The sequence below is a fragment of the Pygoscelis adeliae genome, unplaced genomic scaffold (genome assembly GCF_000699105.1).
Source record: "Pygoscelis adeliae isolate BGI_AS28 unplaced genomic scaffold, ASM69910v1 Scaffold55, whole genome shotgun sequence".
NCBI classification, from domain to species: domain Eukaryota; kingdom Metazoa; phylum Chordata; class Aves; order Sphenisciformes; family Spheniscidae; genus Pygoscelis; species Pygoscelis adeliae.
Window position 1 is genome coordinate 1,196,539 of NW_008824804.1, and position 20,234 is coordinate 1,216,772.

Here is a 20,234-nt window from a genome sequence, read left to right on the forward strand (position 1 = left end):
TTTTTTTCCAGTTGAAACTGGTCTCAGTTTTGCTGGGAGGCAACCAAAAAGGTGGAAACCAAATGTAGAGAACTTGGCGAGAGCTATCATATTTTCCCCTGCCGTGTCATCAGTTTACCAGTATAAGGAGAACAGAGAAATGCTCGTACCTTAAAATAGAAGAGCATCTCTCCTTCTGCAGCCATGACGCATCTTCTGGTTGTTGCAAGGTCACTGGAATGAATTGTGTGGAAGCGTTGCTGGATACTTCTTTTTTTTTTTTTTTTTTGTCCCCTCCTTCCCAACTGGCACAGCTTTTTGTTTCCTTTTTCAAACAGTTACAGAGGGTACCCACAAAGCCAGCAAATGGCTTTTATCGGAAATTCGTACGAGGTCCTGGGTGTGCATGGGTGAGCTTAGTGTTCTTGGGCGTAAATGGGGAATGTATTTTCTCTGCATATGCACCTTACACTGAGTCAGTTTAGCTTAGTGTAGCTACCTGGGGAGGACATTTGCAAATTGGTCTTTTTTTGCATCAGTTGGACTTCTTGTGATTCCTTCCTCGCTCAAGCGAAATCAAGATGACAGTATGAAAATGATTGAGCCTCCTTTACCGGGAGGCTGTACTGCTTTATTTAACTGAATTTCTAAAGCAGTGAGTTATTGGAGGGTGCTGCAGTGGATGCTGTGTAGTCTGGCTTGAATTACATTCCTTTAAGAGGAAATGAGGCTTTTTGTGTTTGTGGTGGTGGTGTTTTTAAATCAAGTTTATAAACCAGAATTTCCTCGGGTTTGTTTTTAAATGCCAACATTGGCGAGGATTCATTTCTGGATCTAAGTCTCCACCAGCTTTACTCACTTCAGTTAGGCTATGTCTTTAATGATGCTGTAGTCGTAACGAGTTACGTATGGAGGCTAACGAGGGTACTAATGGACAATGGTGGTTTTAATAGCCATGAGGATTCTGAATGTTTTATAGTACAAGTCTTGCCACTACTTGTACCAGCAGATACTCAGTTTCTAGGCTTTGATTTTGGTGCAGGGGTCGTTCCCTACAGCAGCTACTGTATTTTACTTGTAAGGATTTCAGAAAACGGGGTTTCTGGCGCTTCAGTCCCTGGTGGTCCGTGTGCTCCAAGAGCTTTGTTGCTGTTTCACGCAGGCAGGCTGCAGTCGTGGAGGCATTGAGCTTTCTGGTGGCCCAAGTAAAGGCTCTGTGATCCACAGCTAGATTTAGAGTTCTGCTTCTCTTCAGCCTGCTTCGGGCTGTGTCAGGGACCTCAGATGTGCTTGTTTATCTGTCCTTGACCCGCTGATCACTTGTCCTCCCGAATATGAATGTGCTGCCCTCAGCCATGTCTTTGTTCCCTGCGGCTCGATGCACCGCAGCAGGGGACTGACACAAAAGCCTCGGCTGCAGTACCAGTGCAGATCAGTGGCCCGACTGTTTAGCAGTCTTGAGGGAGCACGTGCCATCCCTTCGTTACAGGTTAGGCTAGACCAGGCGGTGGATCGCGGTCCGTAAAACAGCGTATGCATCCTGTTCTCAGCCCACTGGGCTTGCCTCTCCTATTCAGGCCCGTGTACCGACGGGCTCGTATCCTGTTGCTCAGCCAACTTGTAGTAGCAGAGCAGGCTACAGAGTACTCCCGGTGAGGAGCCCTCAGCCTGAGCCCTCGGCTGCTCCACGAGGACCAAGCCCCGCTTTCAGGTGAGGCGTCAGAAGAATTGCCGCAGCTCTCGGGGAGGAACAGTCCATCCGTCCTGTGTGGATGGCTTTGAGAAATGGTCACGGATGTTGGCTTTGGTTTCAGAGCCTGTCCTGTAGCAGCTGATGTGCTGAAGAATGTCTTTGAACAGGGCACTGATCAACAGTTCTGTAATAGATGGATAACTAAGTAATTTTTTTAAGGACTTGCAGACGTAGTCAACAGGTTTATTTCCTGCAAAATTGTGCTAGAATTAGATGAAGAACTTCTAGATTTTCCATCCTGGCACACAGTGGCTTAATGCACTGCGAGACAACTCTTTATTCAAAGAGGCAATTTTCAGCTCTTGAGTCGGGGTTCAGTTGCTTTAGTGTAAAGAGCGGGTTAAATAGTTCATTAGCTCTCAACATGGAGTGTTGCAAAACCATAGCCTTTATTCACGATTCCACCTCGATACTCTAGGAGCCACCTTGAACTAGAACTGAAGCGGGAAAGAGACAGATGGTCACACAGTCACCAACGCAGCCAAGAAAACAAAAAAGGCGCAAAGAATTGGCTAAGACAGGTAATACGACTTTTATTCTTCTTGGCTTGTATTTGAAGTATAGTTGCATTTTGCTCGTTTGCTTTTCCTGAGCTTTATTAGGCAATAAATAGGTATTGTTAATATGCCACAACAAAATGAGCTTTGGAATGTTTTTTTACACACACTAAATAGGTGGTTTATTGAGTTGAGCCTCACAAAAATATTGCAAGCGTTAATGCTTCATTGCAGAACACTGGTTTCCTCTTCCAAGCTGGGTACCCGACGAAATCTTGGGCAGTGATTGTGGGTTTCCTTCACTAGTTTAATGAAACCAAGTGTAATACAGCAGGAGAGATGCTGTGCACATTACATCTTCTGAAAAGCAAACTTGCTCGTTGTTATTTTTTGCATCGCGATAAGGGAAATTCTCCCGAAAGAGGTAAATAGTAAAACTTGGAAGATAAAATTACCTCTTGAGGGCATCGCACATCACTTTCAGTGTTCTTTTAGTGCTGCGCATTAGCGAAGTCAGTGGTTTTTAAAGCAAAGCACAGTGTTCATCTCAAGAGTAAAACTCATAGTCCCCAGTGAAACTCCCTTTTTAGCAGTACATTTGCCTTTGCAAGTGAAAACCTGCTCCGCAGCTTTTTCTGTAAGTTTCTACAGGCTCTTTTGCTGGGAACTGGCAGTAAAAGGGTTATTTTGGAGAACAAAACTTGTAACTAAGAGAACTGTAAAGTAAGAGGTTGCAATTCTCACGTGTGCTGCCGCACTTGAGAGTTGCCTTCGCTGGGCTCCCCGGGCTGCTTGAACGATTCATTTTTTTCTTTTTTCAACCAATATTACACACGATTTCAGTGAAGTTATTTACGCGTCATGAGTCATTTATCAAAAAGTCATGTTTGCTGTAGCAGAACAGCTATAATTCAGTAGAAGGAATAGGGAACTAAGTGCCATGCAGTTGGCCAGTAAAAATGAAAACAAGAAACCCCCAAACCCAAAACTGGGTGGTCTGATCTTTAAAGCAAAATTGGTTAGCTCTCTGGAAGGCAGAACAGCTGCTTTTCTGTGCTGCTTAGCTGACAGCCAGCCACTGGGTTTGAGAGCGGGTTACTGCGGGGGGTTATCCTCCTTGACTCAGTAGGCGAGCGCTGTAGCACGAGTGGGCCGACGTGCAAAAAAGCGATACCAGAACGGACTTCTCTTTTTGCCACAAAACTGGTAGGTGGTGCTTGATCCGGTGGAAGTTTGCATTTGCAGGAATTGAAGAGCTCCACTGAGATGGTAGTCACAACTTGAGAGCAACGCATGCGCGGGTGGTTCTGCCAGCACTCGGCATGCAGGCCGGCGGCTGGTTTTTGACAGTCGTGTTTCAGTGTGGCGTTCCATAGAGATAGGGCTCGGGCTGTGACCCAGGTCTTAGCTGGGGAAGAGGGGAGGATTTGTCTTGCTGATGAGTCTTTAAAAAGCCTATTCAGCCCGTCTACCTTTTCAGCCTCTGCTGTTAAAATAAGAAATGGTGACTGAAGTTTCTCGTACCTTCTAGTAAAAGGAGGTCATTGGACATGTTTAAGAGTCCATCTCTAAAATGGGAAGTCAACTTTTTGTTTACGGCAAAAGGAAAGCATGTAGAGCTGCTCCTGGGGTGGATCGGTGTTTGGATGCTTTCGCGTGTCCAAATACACCTCTGTGCCAAGAAGGGGCAGACCGGTATTCCTGACAGAGCAATGTAAAGTCTCCCTTTGCAGTGTGGCAGGGGTGAAGCTGGAGTCTTCATATAGTTCAGCTGATGGGTAAATGTTTCTTTTTGGCAGGACGGGAAGCTCAAAATCCAGGAAGAAAACACTAAACTGAAACAGCCACTAAGAGAGGAGAACAGTGTCCTGCCACACAAGTATGGAAGAAAAGAAATCTCGTTTTTGCCTTCTTATTCTAAGTCCTGCTTCCCCGTCTCTGATTTCTTTGCTGATGGGAAGTTTGGAATAGTGCAACTTCCTTTCTAAGGAAGATTTTTCAACCTTACGCCCTTTGTTGAGGTCTCCCTGCTGCTTCTTCATAGCTCTCAAAGGGAAGAAGGAGGTTCTACTGCTTGCCATCAGCGTTTCTGGATCTGAAAAGCTCTCTCTCTCTCTGTCCCACTTACCTTTGAATTAGTTTCTATATAAATCTGCTGTTTACTAATTTTTCTTACTTAATGAACCTTCATAAGCCAAATGCTGCAGAGACCTGGACCTTTGGTACTCGAGTCCACAGAAGGTATCTTTGTTGGTGAGGGAAAGGAGAAGGGTTGGTGGATCGATGGCATTTGGAGCTAATAACCAGTGGCTTCTGGGCAAGAACAGAAGCTGTTGGAGAAAGAGAACTTGAAGTAATATATCAAGGAGATGGTTGTATAAAAATGTTGTTCAGGTAGCATGTTTCTAAACTGAGTATTACAGAGGAGGATTCTTGCTGTAGGATTAATTTAGTATTTGAAAGTTAAGTTTCAGATTTGGTTTTAAATGTGAAAAGATGTTTCAAAAGCCACAGGGAACAGCTCTGTAATGAGGACTTTGCTCGGAGATGGTAACAGCCTCTTTGAAGTACCCTGAATGTCAGTGAAAAAACGCAGTGCTCTGACACAGTGCGCTGAATGCCAATATAAAGTTAATCAGAAAAGTATTGTCTTAAAAATAGCATAAGCTCAATTCAAATCTACTTTAGCAGATATTAAAAACCTTCCAGGCCTTAGATGCTTTTTACCCCCGTTTCACCTTGAGTGTTTAAGCAGTGTGAGCGTCAGGCTGCCGATTTATCTGGAAGGCCTCAAAACACATCATCGCTGCCTGCTCACAGACGTTGTAGGGGATCAAACGTTTTGCAGTAATATGTTTAAAGCTAGTTTTAAACTGTGTTTGTACCATATAAACAGTCTTTTCTGTGTTCGTGCTCCCTTTCTTCTGCTCTTCTGAAGGTGTTTTGCAAGTTTTTCTCCTGCTCTTCCCATTTAGCTGGGAGTGCTGCATGTCTAAACAGCACCAGTCACATACTGCCTCTTCGCTTCGCTGTTTGACGAAGCTTATGAACGCCTCATCTCTCACGCCAGCAAACTTGGCAGTGTGGTTTTGAAGAAACAAAACCAAAAATCTGTATGGCTAGGATTTTAAAAACAGGATGAGGGAATTCTCTGATGTCCAGATGTTTTTCTTAAATGTAGCGGTGACTGAAGTGCCAGCTCCAAGTGACAATGTTCTTCTCTTGTAGGTTACCGAGCGGCACACAGGAAGAGCAGGTTGGTGATTCTTTTTCTTGCGTTGAAATACTGAAGGGCAAGGGTACTGAGGGAGCTCCTGGGTTGCTGCAGCATCTTCCCTGCCCGAATACCCTGAAGTTTGTCCTTCAGGTTTTGCCTTGGTGAGGATTTGTCCGTAGAGTCCGTAACAGCGATCGTTCCCTAGCGGAAAAGTGCTGCTTATCTCATTAGAAAGGCTTTTAGTTGGCAGTGCTGCGCCTCCGTGAATTCATTTTGCCTCTTCAGCACAATCGTGTAGTTTTTTAAACTAATATTAACCCCTTTTATTATTCCTTTGCCCCATGCCTTTCCTGGGTTGGTGTGCCTAAAATGACCAACGAAAGCATAATACAATTTCGTGTTTGTGAAAATGGCGGTGTTTAACCTCCTTGGTCTGGGCTAGGGTTTTGCCAGTTGCTCTCTAGGCTAGAGGGAAGGGGTGTTTTGGTCGGTTGGTTTGTTTTTTGTTTTTTTTTTCCATGTATGTGAAATTGGCCAGAATCCGTTCTTTCTCCCCCGGGTGCCTGGCAAAGCACGGCTAGACCCCTAACTGTCAAAGGGATGCTGCAACACTTGTGTTGTGTCCTGTCTACAGGGAATTTCTGCATCCATCAGCTCTTTTTCATGGTGAAAAAGATGTTTAGTTCCCACCTCGTTGCTGGGCCAGCAGCCTTGATCTCAGCCTGAAAATCGAGCTGCGTGGTCCTCGGTTCACGCAGCCGTGCTGCGCTTCCCCATCTGCCCTGTGGTGTAGCCAGTGCAACTGTACATCATCCTGCAAATGCACGGTGGTCAGCGTGGCTGCACGGTGTGCTGTCAATAGAGAGGGGTTAAAAGCACAAGCATGTGAAATCTTCCTCCGCACCTTGTAAGGTGCGGATCAGCCGTGGAGCTCTAATACAGGTGCCACGTGAAGAAGCGTGTAAAGCAGAATGTCTTGGTTTTCACTTGGGGTGACAGGAACAGCTGTCGGGACCTGGAAACGCCGAGATCTGCCAGCTCTGCCAGGAAGAAAGCAGCCGAAGCAAAAGAAAGGTAACTCCGAGGACTTGTGTTGTCATCTCCGTCATCTGGCGAATGTGCGTTTCCTCCGATTTTCATTTTTGAGTAGCACAGACTTCCTACTGGTGACTTGGGACAAAGAAATGAGCCCTTTTCTGAAGTCTGCTTTACCCTTAAAGTAAACTTGTTAAACAGTGGTCGCTTGAGGTTCCCCTCTCTGCTCTGTGTCCAATGGTTTGTTTTTCCTTCCCCTTAGCAGCTTCTTCCCTTTTTAGCTAAGTGGGTTGTTTTTTTTTTCTGGGATCAGTCGGAAGTGAGAATAGGAGGCGTTAACACTTGTCTGTTATTTCTTCGCTTAGGCCACCTTGCCTTTTTCTCTTATTTTTATTCTTTTTCGTGGCTAAGCCCCTCTTCCTTTCCTCACTGCTTTCCAGTCTGAATCTAGAGGGATTACAAGAGAGTTACCGAAAAGGGTGTTCAGTGGGAGTGCTGCCTTCATCTAGATACTTTCTTCCACTGATGCCGAGGAGCAGGAGCAGTTTGCAAGGAAACAAGTCAAGGCGCTGATAAAACTGCTGTCCGTGCAGCAGGCGTCCTGGTCACACTGGTGCAAGTACTTTAGGGGGGAGCTTGGAAGGCGGCGTTGGGTTGTCTTTTCCCCTAGCTGATCTGCCAAGACCTGAGCCAAAAGGCTGTTGCGGAGCCGTGGACAGATGGCAGCAGGGAGGAGTCCTGTCAGGCAGTGCCGGGGAGGCCGGCTCTCCGGCACGAGGCATGCAGGGCTCTCAACTCTGCACCCGGGTAAAGATGAACCAGTACCTCGGTTCCAAATAGGTCTTGGGAAGTTTTCGGTGGGGGGCTAGGGAGCGCAGCGGGGTTATCTGGCCAGGAAGCTTTTAGGCTCACCCAGAGAAGCCGCGTCCAGCCAAGTGACCGGTGATGAGTTGCTGCTCTTCGGGGCAGGAGCTCCCAGCTGCAGCTGTGTTTCCATTTCTGCCTGGCACAGAGACAGGTCTGGCAATTAGTGATTTTGCCAGAGTAAACAGCTGCTCCCGAGCCCGCCTGCTCCGCAGCGCCTGCGAAGACGGTGTTCCTCGACGTGGTCAGAAGCCAGCCCTCTCCTCCCTAACGCTGCGGTACCATGATGCTTAGAACAGGCAGTGAGGAGGGGCCGGATTGCCCCCCCCCCCCCAATCACCCCGTGAACCTCTCCTGTTACACACGTGGGAGCTCTGTGTAGGATTGCTGGTCTTTCCCATTCCCCTGTGTTTATCTTGAGAAAACACGTGAGTCCAAAGCAAAGCAAATGCCACAGCTTTATGTCCGACTTTGACGCGTTTCCAAATGCATGTGCGTATTTAAATACTTATTTCAGGCAGGGCTTGTTCCAGTGTATTTATATGGCTATAAAATATACACGCGCACCTCTTGGGACAAAATGCTCTAGTAGACTGAGTCAGTGAAAACGTGAATGGTTCATTATTGGTAACTCTTACCTGCTTTACTACAAGCCTTCACCTACTCTCAGTTGACCTAAGGAGCTTTGCTATAAACTGGTCCTGAGCACAGGAGCAAACTTCTGGTCTTCAGAGGGGACAAGAGTGGAGTTTTGGAGCATCTTTCTCTAGCCCAGTGGAGGATTTGGGTTGACGGAATGATAATGAGAGAAAACCTAAGTTTCTTTGTGTTGCTTGTGTCGTGAGCATCTCCTTAATTTTTCTGTCCTCTTCCTGCATTCCAGAACATCTGCAAGAACTGTGGTGGCATCTTCTGTGAAGCCTGTTCAGCGAATGAGCTGCCCCTCCCGTCTAGCATTAACCCCGAGCGCGTCTGCAATCCCTGTCACAAGCAGCTCATCCAGCAGTATTCGACCAGTCCCTTGTAGGGGACGGGTTGCAGAGAGAGGTGACCAGAAAATGGTGGTAGCTGATGATGGTTTCTGGAGTTGTTCAGGGGGAATGTGAAGAGAAGACACTTGCCTGTGTTCTTTGGAGGTCGAAGGGGAAGCAGCTTCATCATGTTTACAGTCTCTTGTGACTAGAACAACAGCCTGAGCCTTCCCTGGACAAAAATCTGCCTGCTCTCAGACCTGAGCTTGTGCTGGGGAGAACTGCTTTGGGACTGTCCCGTAGTTATCCCCAAGGCGTGCCCAAGCAGCCTCAGGGCGCAGTGAGAACAGAGAGCCCTTGCCCAAAATAGAGCTCTGTGTGTGTGCGCGTGTGTCTGCGTGTGCGAGTCGGGAACGGTCTCGTCCTCGAGCGTGAAAGCATGCTGCTGCTAAGCAAAGGCTCGCTGAAAGCAGAACGGGAGCATTTTTATCCTCATGTCTGGCTGCACTTGAAATACCATTTCCCCTTTCCCGGTTGCCTTTGACAATCTGGCTCAACGTGCTACATCAGTGCCAGGTGCAAGGCGGCCAGGTAAGACGCCAATAAACACTTTCTAGCTTCATTTCTTTGGCTCAGCCCTCCGGCCACGGGCTTGCTATGCAAATCAGTACCGAAAAATCCAACAAAGCTGTGAAAGTTCGCCTTCTCTATTTTAGGGGGTGTAGGCGGTTTTGAGGCGTGCACGATGTGAGAACTGACGACCTGCACTGATCTGGCATGGAAGTGCCTTAAGGCATCTCTGACCTTCCTCTCAAAGACCCTCACTGTGACTCTGTGACTACAAAATGGTGGTCAAAGCTAAGGGTGTAACTGTGCTTCCTATCTTGGTGTGGCAACTGGAAGAATTAGATTCCCCACTATTTAGATACCAAATCCCCATCAGACACAGGTGGTTTAGGGCCACTTCGATCCACCTCTCCCCCTTGTGCACAGGAAAACATCGTTGTAATAAACCTGGCATTTCACTTTTTTTGTTAGATCAAAATGAAGGTGAGATGAAGTGGGAATGCTTTTCACCTACTAGAAATTCTTTAAACTGTGTTTCAAATTAGAGGTTTCGCAGTTCGTGCTACATCATTCTTTGTTGCCGTTACCTCAAGGAATTTTGTGTTACTCCGAAAAGCAGTGGTGGTGGCGGCTTCCTCACGAAGCACATAGCATGTCACAGTCGTGTTAGGTCTGGTTTATACTGGTAGCCTACTTCAGTCTTTAAGACCACAGAATGTTTTGTAGTCCACAGAAAACTGATGTATTTATATGTGACAAATGCATTTGGGTTTGTACAAATTTTATTAGGGGTTAGTGGTTTAATTCCTCAGAGGGGATTTCCTATTCGTTAGACTGGCTGGAACCGCATTAAAAAGCGTGTCAGAGCTGAGGTTATTTACGTGGTTGGTGCTAGTTCGTACCAGGAATTACTCTCTTTTAGTTCCCCCTAGGCCTCGGCGTGTTCAGCCACCCAAGCTCTCCAGCTCCTCTTAGTGCCCTTCAGAGCCACAGCGCTTCACAGGGGCGCAACTTTAAATAGTTTTTCTTTTTCTGCTCTTTTTTCCCCCCCCTCACGGTAGTCACCAGATACGTTTCCTTGCTGCTGTCCCTTGAAGTAGATTTAAGTAGTTGTAAACAGCATTGAAATTGGAAAAGCCTAGAATTGAAGTGTGGGCACACTGCTTTGCAGGGGTGAGACACCAGAGGTGAATGGAGAAGATGATACCGACTTTAGTGTTAGTGGTTTTGGGTACGTACCGTACACATCTATGAGATTCCAAACTCCTGCATCCGAACCCAGCGCGACTCATGCCCCAAGGAGAAAATGAGACCCGAGCAATTTCCACGTTAGAGGATTAAACTGGAAACCGGGCACTTATTGTAAATAATTTTAATGCTGGTATGTCCAGCATTTTGCAGCTCCGAAAGCGACAGCTTATTTGTGACCTGTACCCAGCTTTCGGCTGTCCTGGCAGGAGCGGCTGGCGGCCTGCTTGCTCGAAGTGAAGGCCGTGACTGTTGTTCACGTGAAAAGCAGGACAGCTCTTGAGCAGGTCCTCTGAAGTGACACGAGATCTCTTACGAACGAGCAGGGAGGCAGCAGAAAACCCTCCAGAATACGGCTGTCGGCTGTAATGGAGACTGGCATTTAGAAAGGTCAGAGCGCGACTGTGCTCGCTGCCAGCTGTCTGTGTCGGCACTTGCCTCTTTCCTGGTGTTTCAGACTCCAGTGGATGTCTCTGCCTGTAAGTAGGGGAGGTCGCGCTTCGTGATGCTGCAACTGTTCAAGGCAGGTTTTGCTCAGGTACTGCTTGTAACGTCAGGGTGTGGGTTGGCACCGGGACGTTGGGACTGGGGGGAGCGGAGGGCAGTTTTTCTGATGTTCATTTTGTTCCACACAATAATAAAATCTCGATCATCTCTATCCCGTGTCCTGAGTGGTCTTTTCCATCCCATTTTGCTTTGGCTACGCCTAGGAAAGTATTTCAAAACCGGTAACGGATGACAGGTGCTTACGCAGCTCGAGGGAAGCGTGGCAGGAGGGATGAGGTTTTGGCTATACCACACAGTGTGCCGGCTGACTTCTGTGTACGAGGCTCTTAAATCGCTCCGGTTTTGTCAATGGCAAATATTGGCGTTTTATTAATGCTTTGTACACCATTACGCAGCTGGAGACTAGAACTGCTCCCTCCCGCAGCATTTGCCGTGCCTCCAGTACAGCTGCTTCTGCTTTTGCAACAGACAATCTTTCCACAGTATGTCAACACAATTTATTACATGCTTTTACACAATGCTGAACTAAATTTTATACAGTTTGTCCTTGTTATTGAGCAGCGACACTTGTACTCGATCTTCACGCTCATACCCACGGAATGTGTTTGCTTTGGCCTAAAAAGAAAGGAAGAAGAAAAAGAAGCGACCTTGCTGCAGCTTATTGCTTCTTTTAAATGCACCACTGCATTTTATTCTGAATTATTGTCTGCAATAACAGAGTAGTACAATTTGGCAATACTAAATGATCTCCCCAAAAAAGGTAAGATGACACGAACAGCTGCAACAGGCAAGACATCTTCATGTGGGGCTGCACTACACCCACACACACGGAGTGGGGTGGGGGGGTGTTTAATTCTGCTGGGGCCGAGTCCCAGTGCAGGGGCCAGGAATTCTTCTGGGTGTTTCTGTGCCGAGGCGGCAGGGAGGCTGTGCTGGATGCAGGTCGCAGCTAGGTGTGCCTCTTGAATCCGCCCCAAGAGCTTATCCCTGGCCTAGATTAGAAATCCAGGGCTGCTGGGGGTGGGGGGTGCCTGCCCTCCCTGCTGCAGCTGTGGGGGCCAGGACTGCGGGGAGCAGTGACCATCACCCCCCACTTTCAGAAGGGAATTCATGGCAGTGTTACAGGTTGGCCGGGGCCTTCCATAAAGGTCACAGGAAACTTCTGTCCTGGTTGTACACCAGGGAAACCCTTCTTTTGCAGCAGGGAGGGCTGTCTTGCGTTTTCAGGACGGAGCGTGACCCGATCGTGTTTCAGCAGCAAGAACTGCCGCACCACGCTGTGCCCGCCTCATGCTCAGACCCAACACGGCCTGCAAGTTTTCTCTTGCAAATGGCAAGGAGAGATACAAGTGTCCGTGCAACAAAAAAGCCAAGAACTCGTCCTGCTACAGAACCCTCCTGCCAAGGTTAACACGGTGAAAAACTTTACGCCCTGTTTACACTGAAAACAGGCTGACTACCACCCTTAGCTCGGCTACTGCCCTGCTTCTGAAAGAGTGGATGGGGTAAAAAGGAAAAAAAAAAATAACCTGAAGAATGTTACTTTGTTAAACTCCATTGTCTGTAATTGTAAGTAACATCCCCCCCGCCAAAAGACCAATTACTGTTAATCCACCTCCGTGGAAAACACATTTAGCCACGTTTCCTCCTCCGTGCCAGGGACTACAATCCCCTCAGAACCTTTAATCAATCACACTAGCGGAGTTTTAAGGGGAGGAGGAGACCAAAAAAAAGCTCTTGCACGCTCCAGCAGGCCTCAGCTGTGAAAGGACAAGTTGCTGCGTAGCTCGGCGGTGTCCGGGCAGCACAGCTCTGCTAGCTCTGGCTGTAACCTCAGAAAGGAGCTGCTGCCCCTTGGCCACAGGACTTATCCCGTGGAATTTGAGGGTCCAGGCTCGATGCCTGACTGCAGATTAGCCGTGATGATCCCCTTCAGGCGCCCTAAATTTCAGCCTTTAAGCTCGTTGAAATGCGAAGTATCAGAAATAGTAAGCCTGAGGTACACGTTGCTAAAAACGGACCAGGAACAACAGAGAAAGAGGATGCACTTACCAAACCTGGGACTGTGCCACTGTCACTAGCAGTTTTCTTTTGCCTTTGGATGTTCACTCAGGAATAGTTCAATGGCACTGCACTCTGGGGAACAATTTGAGAGCGGTAGTCTGTGGTCAGTGACTTGTACAGTTACATTTTCCTCTTTCTTTTTTTTTTTGCGTGCAAAGCCAATGTCACATTATAGGATAATTTGGAAATTTACGTTTAAGATGATCCTTTTGCACAGGGTGTTAACGGTAGCTAGACAAGCTGTGCCGAACTACCCGAGGATCTGAGTCTTGGGGTTTTAAGAGCCCCTCCTTTTCACTTACGCAGCTGTGACCCCTCCTTAGCCATTGCAGCGACTGCGTCCGCTTGGCTCTCAAAATGCACGTCCGCTTCTCCTGTGGCATCTCCATGGGAGTTGTATTCTACCATGATCCTTGTGGGCTTCAGAGGAGCAAAAAACTGAAAAGGAGGAAAAAAAAAGAGAGTGTGGTGAGAAAGAAACAACAGAACAGTAACGCACCCTATTACAGAGAAACTTGATGGTTTTACTCCTAAAGGCTGTCCAGCTATGGGAGGGTCTCAGCTCTTGAGTAGCAAAAGGCCCCCCCTTCACCATCTGGGTGAAGCTGAGGCACACCCAAGTCACCTCTCCCACAGTGCGCAGCCTCCCACCCTCTGTAAGCTCCTGGCAGAGTAATTCTTGACAGGGACAAAAATCCTCACGCGTCACACATGTTCTGTACTCGTCACAGTCATTAAGTGCAGGTACATTCACTCTGTGACGCTGTATACTATTAAAACAAAGTAAAACTGATTTTAAAAAGATTCTGAAATGCATTTTTGTACAATCAGCTACGCAGAAATCTAGCTAAAATTATAAATGGCTACTCCAGTCAAAGTAACGGATATTAAGACAGCCCGGCAAGCTTTAATCCATTCTTATTTACAGAGGCGAGCATATCACTGTTGTGCCCATGAGGCCATGGCTACCCTGGGGAGCCTGTAACCCTCAGCAAGCTCAAGTTTCCGAACGCATTCAGCCTGAAGCCACGCAGCACTGAGGACTAACACAGACACAGATAAATTAAAAATCTGAAGTCACTTCACCTGTAACGATTAATCAAGGATTTGCATTGGTAATGACAACCGAATTTCATTCATAGTTTTACTGTTACTCACGTTTATTATGTCTTGGGCGCTAGCTTGGGTAGGAAAACCCCTCACGTGGACAAAGTGCAGCGGTGATGAGACGTTCCCAGATTCTAAAACGTTCCTGGACCTTTCTGTTCCTTCCCTGCACAGTTCTGTGAACAGAGAAAAAAACACCTGTAACGCTTGCAACTGTCGCCTCCCTCACGTGAAAGCTGTAGACATGCAGGGTCATGCTCACAGCAGACAATCAGGGGAAAACGAAGAGGCTTCTAAGAACATGTGCGACAGGGCGGGACTCGCTACCTTCTCTTTCAGCATCAGAGCCTCCCGTGTTGCTCAATCCCCCGTCTTCAGACATGGATTCATGTTCTTGTCTCACTCTGCGGTAGGTCACCATCTGCTTGTCATAAGGCACGTGCCTTTGCATTTGATGCTTTCTACTTACGTACACTTCTATGTATCTAGAATGCAAAGGAAAAGATTACATGGCACGCTTTGCGCCTCCACAAAGAACTCAAGGTTTTGAGAAAGTACCTTCAGGACGTGCTCCTGTCTCAGCTCTGCTCACGTACGAGGCGCGAGAGCCACGGTACGGCAAGCAACCGTTTTGAGGAAGGCATTCATTTGATTTGCACAGTGTTCATGAAAGCCCTTTTCAGCTTGCAGTGACAGCCACGCTCCTGTATAAGCCCACATACTGTGGGACAGATTACCCGTTCGGTCTTTAGTTTCCAGCCTTTTAGGAAGATCTTGCAGAAGTAATATCAATCGCTTACAAGCCAAAATTCTGTTTTGTCGCAGAAACACAGATTTATTTCCCCTGAAAAATGTTTTCTATTTACTTCAGTAGTATGCATCCCTTTTGAGCAGCCCTGTACGTGAAGCTGTTTTCCCCTCATTGCATCTCTGCCAACTGCACTATTCCCATCTCTACAAACCCCAAATTAAATAAACACCCAACCCCAAAACAGATTACTGAAACGGGCAGGCACAGAAGATGCACAGGGTCGTACTAAATACTTCAGTGGAGCCATAAGATTTTACATATTGCTATGAAATTGATGGGACAAAATGTTAACGGGGTGGGTGTGTGAAAGTTGTGGGTACAATACACCAATATGTAACGCAACGTTAAGGGACTCTAGCAAGATCCCACTGACACCTCAGAAAGAAAAAAAAAACAACCAAAACCAACAACAAACCCTTATTTGCAGGTTTAGTCAAAGTATATCATTATAATGCCTTACAGTTCTATCTACCCACCCCAGAACCCTTAACTCGGAGCTGCCTGTGCTAATCTTTCAGAGAGCTGGCACCAGTTCCAGCTGGGCCTCACACGAAGTTAACTAGCAGTGTTAAACCAGGCGACTTCCACAGCACTGAAGGAATAATGTGATGAACAAGAGACTGCGGACATCCAAGCGAGGAGGCTTTCCTCCCTTTCTAAAGGGAGCAGCTGCAGTAAGGGAAGTAACGCCACGTGCAGGCTGACAGAGCTTACAGCTCAGCCCCGTGAGCCCATGCTCAGCACTGCGCACAGCTGAAGGCCGTTCCTGGATAAAATTGATAGCCCAGGAAGAATGAACAAGAGGAAGCTGACAGCAGTTTCAGAAACCACTCGGTTTCTCGGCTAATCACACAGAAACAGAGGTATACGAGCTCGGGTAGTTGTGTCAGATCAGCTCTTGTTCGATTGCGATGAAGAAAAAATTAATGGCAGACTTGAGAATCAATTAATCTCTATCGGAGGGCAGGGAAGCGTGTCAGTTAATTCAATTATTGGGCACACCTACAGAGCAGCCATTTTAATACAGGTGGGGGGACAAACACAAGGAAATGCAGAGTGGGAACAGGAAATAAGGAAATAGAAAAAAGGAAGTAGGTGCTGCTAGGTGAAGTGGAAAGGCTTGGAGAGCTCTTTTGCTACCTGGTATTCAGAAAGAAAACTCAGTGGATTATGAAAGAAAAATCAGAAACCTCAGCAGGTTAAAAAAAATAATAATTTTTCTTTTTTCCTGAGTGCAGCTCAGGATTCGGGGAAAAAGTTGTATATGCTTTTGCTTGAGAAAGAGAGGCTCTTGTGAGAGAAGTGTGTGGCGTAGGGCTCAGTGCTCTGGACACAAGTGGTTAAACATGGATCCCTGAGGAAGGAGGACAGCCCAGGTGGATGCGGTCACTCAAGAGATCGATGATTGTATGGTGTCAGCCAGCAGTCAACGCTGGGAATGGATTCGAGCCAGAGGTGAGTGATAAGCTGTGCTTCGTACGATGTACTCTCCAAGTGGAGACACTGACTGTGCCTGGTACGGGGCTGAAGGGAAGGGCGAGAGTTGCCAAAATTGCGGAAAGCAGCAGGGAACCTGGTGGAAATTCGGCAGGGGCAAATGTCTGTAGGAGGCGCAGGATCCCCATGCGCTTGTGACTGGGCAGGCGGCATCTATCTAGCGTTCCCTGCTCTGAATGCTATCACCCCACTTTTGTTGGGATGAGACTGCCTTTGGGAATACCTAAAAAGAACCAAGACTTTGTCTGAGAGACCCCGAATTCCCCCAAGCTACGAGCACGGAAGGTGCCTTTGCAGCGCACAGAAGCCTGCAAAAGGCTTCATCTTCTTTTCTTCAGAACCTTGACAAAGCTGGAGAAGACATCACCAGAGGATGTAACACTTGGGTTACACAGAGTATTTCAGAGGGTGCTATTAAGAAAGAAATGTTTTAAGCCACAAAGTAAGTCTGACACAACTATGAGAAAGATTTAGCTATGATTTCTACTGAAATTTGAATCTAAAGTCTGAGTTACAGGTTTTAAGGGTAATAAGGGCAGAAGCTTCCTTAATAATAATGTGAGCATGAGAGAGCCTAAGATGAGCTGTTTCACCTGGCAAGAAGCAAGCTGTAAGTCACACAGCATGCTTCATACCATGTTCTTCCACCCTCGTGAACCCCAGTGAAGCACCTACCTAGTTCCCATATATTCCCTGTGTCGTAACAGGGCTTTAGCTGCCATTTCAGGAGCTGCAAACTGCACGAAAGCTTCTCCCGTTCTTCTTTCTCCCCGGTAAACGAAAGCTATGTCGGTTATTTTCAAACCTATGGAAAGGTGGGGAGAAAAAGGCATTTACGTTGTCAGGAACTTGTGCCATAGCTCAAGAAAGAGATATTTCTTCCCTTACTCTTCTGGCTTTTGACAGGCTAATCAGGCAGTTAAATGTTTCTGAAAAAAACCTCTCATGCTGGCCTACATACCTTTTCTTAACTCAAATTTATTTGCTTTAAGTTAGTTTTCACAGAAGGCTTAATTGCCAATAATGAATCGACTTGAGGCTTCAAGTAACTATGAAAATAACAAGTGCATCCAAGTTCTAGACAACAAGGAGGTCCAGAGCACAAATGGTCTTGAAATTTTCTCTTACTATTATGGTAATTTTCCCCATCCCTTTAAAACCCAAGTCAAATTCACTGAACTTCAATTTTTGTGCCCCGTCTTCTTGGGGAGCCTGTAATCCAGTCAACAGCTTTATCTGATGTGATACAGAGAGCACACCGGGCTGGGCTACTACATTTCCCCCCCCCTCGCCCCCCGGGAATGCTTTTGTGTACTTCTTTGTACCTTGTTACTTTCTCAAAGGGCCTCTGCAAGCTCCTGGAGAAATGGAAATACTTGCTCCACAATGCTGCCCTAGTCATCTCATTGTGATACTTTGCTACTAGATGCCTTCAAACATATTGAACTACTGGTTATCAATTGAAAAAATTACTATCGGTGGCCTTTGCTTTTGGCATGACGGTGGTTATTATGAGCCTCAGTGCTACAGGACTCTGTGTGCATGCCTACCTGGAGTGGAAGAAGTTGGGGGGAAGCACTGATTTTTGGTTTACTCTACAACTTAAACTTTACCTAAGGAAATGTAAATTTATTTTGCAAAATCTAGAAAGGCTTCTTTCCTAATGAATGCAGGCAGCAACCACCTGGATTGCTCTAGCACTGAGCGTGGGACGTGAGCATGCACACGCACACACTGCGCAATACTTGCTCAGCTGAGAAGTGGTGCAGTTAACTTCAACAACCATGAACAAGCCAATAATAACAAAAAAAAAAAATTGCTGTTAACAGTTTGAAGTGGCATACATGATCTAACTGTCATGACTATACAGCTCTGAATACCCATGCTGCATTCACTTGTACTGGAACTATCATACAGGCATTTTTGCCTGTATTAACTTTGCCAAATTATGCACTGGTAGCAATCCAATTGCAGATAATACGAACTAGGTTCCTCTCTTTCCTTCCCCTGGCCCCAAAAGAAGAGTGCTGCAAGTACTGATCCTAGGTTAGACCTGCAGAAAGTCAAAGGTGCAAGGAAACCTTGCGGCCAAAAGCTCGTTCAGAAAGCTTTAGTTACTTCTAGCCGCACGGGGAACAGCAATTCCTTATATTGTTTAAAGTGTCCAAGGCTGCGTGTGCTTTTGCTTTTCTCACTTACAGGAACAACAGCCTACCTAAGCACTGACGTGGAGAAGGAAAAGCCTCATAACCGAAGAGCACAGGTGAGGCTGAGTTACCTGAGAAAAAGTCTGCGATATCGTCCTCAGTGGAGCTGAACGGAAGGCCTCTGAGCAGTACAACTCCATCATTTATGGCTTGTGACTCATCCCGCAGGTTTTGTAGTAAGCCCTCTACATCACTATCGTGTACTTCAAAAACTGCAAGGAATACAGGCACAAAACATGTTTTTCCTCATGGTACTCAGAAGGTGGCACCCTGCAGGCATTCTTCAAGGCAGCTTTTTCCCCCCTGCAAAACTTCATGTTGCTTCCCCCACCCCATACTCTATGGTCCTGCAATGGTGCCCCTCACTACACAGGCTGCTTTGCTTTTCCTGTCCAGCCTAGGAAGTTTGGGCTTAATGGTGCCTTGCTGGCTCATCTGCTGCTCTGTTCCACATCCTGCACCTCTCCACACCAGCCCGCTTTATTATTCAAGCAGTTCATATTCACTTTATCATGACTTTTCTCCCAATGTAGCTTCTGTTGTTTCAAACCCACCTTTCACGTAGCGTGGGCCCATATACCTCAGGTGCTTTTCCAAGGCTCTCTGGACATCTGCTTTCGACTCCAGCTCGATTAAGGCATCCCCCCTGCGTCTCCCCTCCCTGTTTAAGAGGAAGTGTATGCCATTCTCACCATTTCGAATCCTACAGCCTAGAAATCAAGGAACACATGAGACAGAAACGTACACAAGTGCATCAAACATGAGGGTCTTCTGATTGCAGATGAAAACTGACTATTCTGCATAGAGCTATCCCCCTCAGCAGTGCAAAATACTGTCTTGAAACAAAGGGCAGGAAACTCCGATTTCTGACCTTAACGCTTAGCACACGGTGCTTATCACAGATAAGAAATGGATTTGACATCCATTAGCTTCCACAGCTGTATAACTGGAAAATATATGTTCTCATATTGTTGGTAAACTTGTTTCCAAGTAATTTGAAATCAAGCACAAATGCAATAGTCTTTCAGACTCTATAGCTATACTCTGCCTGCTCTATGCTTCTTTTCCCTAGGACTTCAAACTGACTTAATTTAGTTCGGCAGGTTATTAAACCATTTAAAAACTTGGATCTGACCATCTAGTCTATTCTGGAAGGCTGCATCATAATATTACAGTGTGGAGGGATCAGCCCTGCAAAGGTATGCACAAACCTATTAATTAGGATCAGAAAACAACACTGAAGTTTAAACCAGTAAGTAAAAACCACTCCAGTTTGTTTAAAAGGGGGGTAAGAGGGGGGGGGGGGGGGAAAGCCAACCATAACGGTCTTTAAAGGAACCACTTTGAATTGGATTGCCTTTAGTGTGGAGACACCGACTAAGAAGGGAAAGACTTGCTCAATTAAATATAAAATGCCATAAGGAAGAGTTTCTAGACCTTGTCCAGCAGTTTCGAAGTTGATTATTTGTTTTATATGTGTAAATTGTGAATTATTTTGCAGCAATATTAAAAACTCATCTTTCTCTGGCTAACGATCTTTAAATTTCCTGTTAACTAATCCTTAACTATTGGGTTCAACACCCCCACACTGGACAGTTAGGCGGGAAAATTAACTGCCGTACTATCAAAAAAGGTAAGCACGTCCTCCTCGGTGCACGAGAAGGGGAATCCTTGCGCCCTGATGAGAAAGACGTTGTCACTCTCTGCCTTGGGTGACTCCGGCTCCCGCCCGGAGAGGTGACCTTCCTGGGACGGTGCATCTGTAACCTGCCACCAAAAAGAGACAGAGCAAACCCCGAGTTAAAAGGTGGAAGCGTGCAGCCCTCAGCAGTGGTACCCGGCCCCGCTCAGCTTTCGCGGGAGCTGCGCGGCAACGGGGTCCCGCGCAGCGCGGTGCCCGGGGCGCAGGC

The 20,234-nt window shown here is 46.7% G+C and overlaps 2 protein-coding genes across 3 annotated transcripts in view; one reads left to right on the plus strand and one right to left on the minus strand.

Annotated features, from left to right (window-relative positions):
- The window catches only part of RUFY3 (RUN and FYVE domain containing 3), a 49,405-nt gene extending 38,616 nt beyond the window's left edge, over positions 1-10,789 (plus strand). For both annotated transcript variants that reach the window (XM_009324026.1, XM_009324025.1), the window contains 5 exons: positions 2,151-2,253; positions 4,029-4,108; positions 5,458-5,485; positions 6,446-6,520; positions 8,229-10,789. In XM_009324026.1, coding sequence (XP_009322301.1) covers positions 2,151-2,253; positions 4,029-4,108; positions 5,458-5,485; positions 6,446-6,520; positions 8,229-8,372 — 430 coding nt within the window. In that variant the 3' untranslated portion in view covers positions 8,373-10,789. The remainder of the gene's footprint in view (positions 1-2,150; positions 2,254-4,028; positions 4,109-5,457; positions 5,486-6,445; positions 6,521-8,228) is intronic.
- Positions 10,790-11,112: 323 nt separating this feature from the next.
- Positions 11,113-20,234, minus strand: part of GRSF1 (G-rich RNA sequence binding factor 1) — a 12,845-nt gene continuing 3,723 nt past the window's right edge. Inside the window, exons 2-10 of the mRNA XM_009324047.1 lie at positions 19,947-20,091; positions 18,879-19,034; positions 18,396-18,536; positions 16,793-16,922; positions 14,134-14,294; positions 13,861-13,985; positions 13,005-13,140; positions 12,691-12,774; positions 11,113-11,253 (exon numbers count right to left, since the gene is read on the minus strand). Of these exons, the coding sequence (XP_009322322.1) occupies positions 12,716-12,774; positions 13,005-13,140; positions 13,861-13,985; positions 14,134-14,294; positions 16,793-16,922; positions 18,396-18,536; positions 18,879-19,034; positions 19,947-20,091 (1,053 nt within the window). The 3' untranslated portion in view covers positions 11,113-11,253; positions 12,691-12,715. The remainder of the gene's footprint in view (positions 11,254-12,690; positions 12,775-13,004; positions 13,141-13,860; positions 13,986-14,133; positions 14,295-16,792; positions 16,923-18,395; positions 18,537-18,878; positions 19,035-19,946; positions 20,092-20,234) is intronic.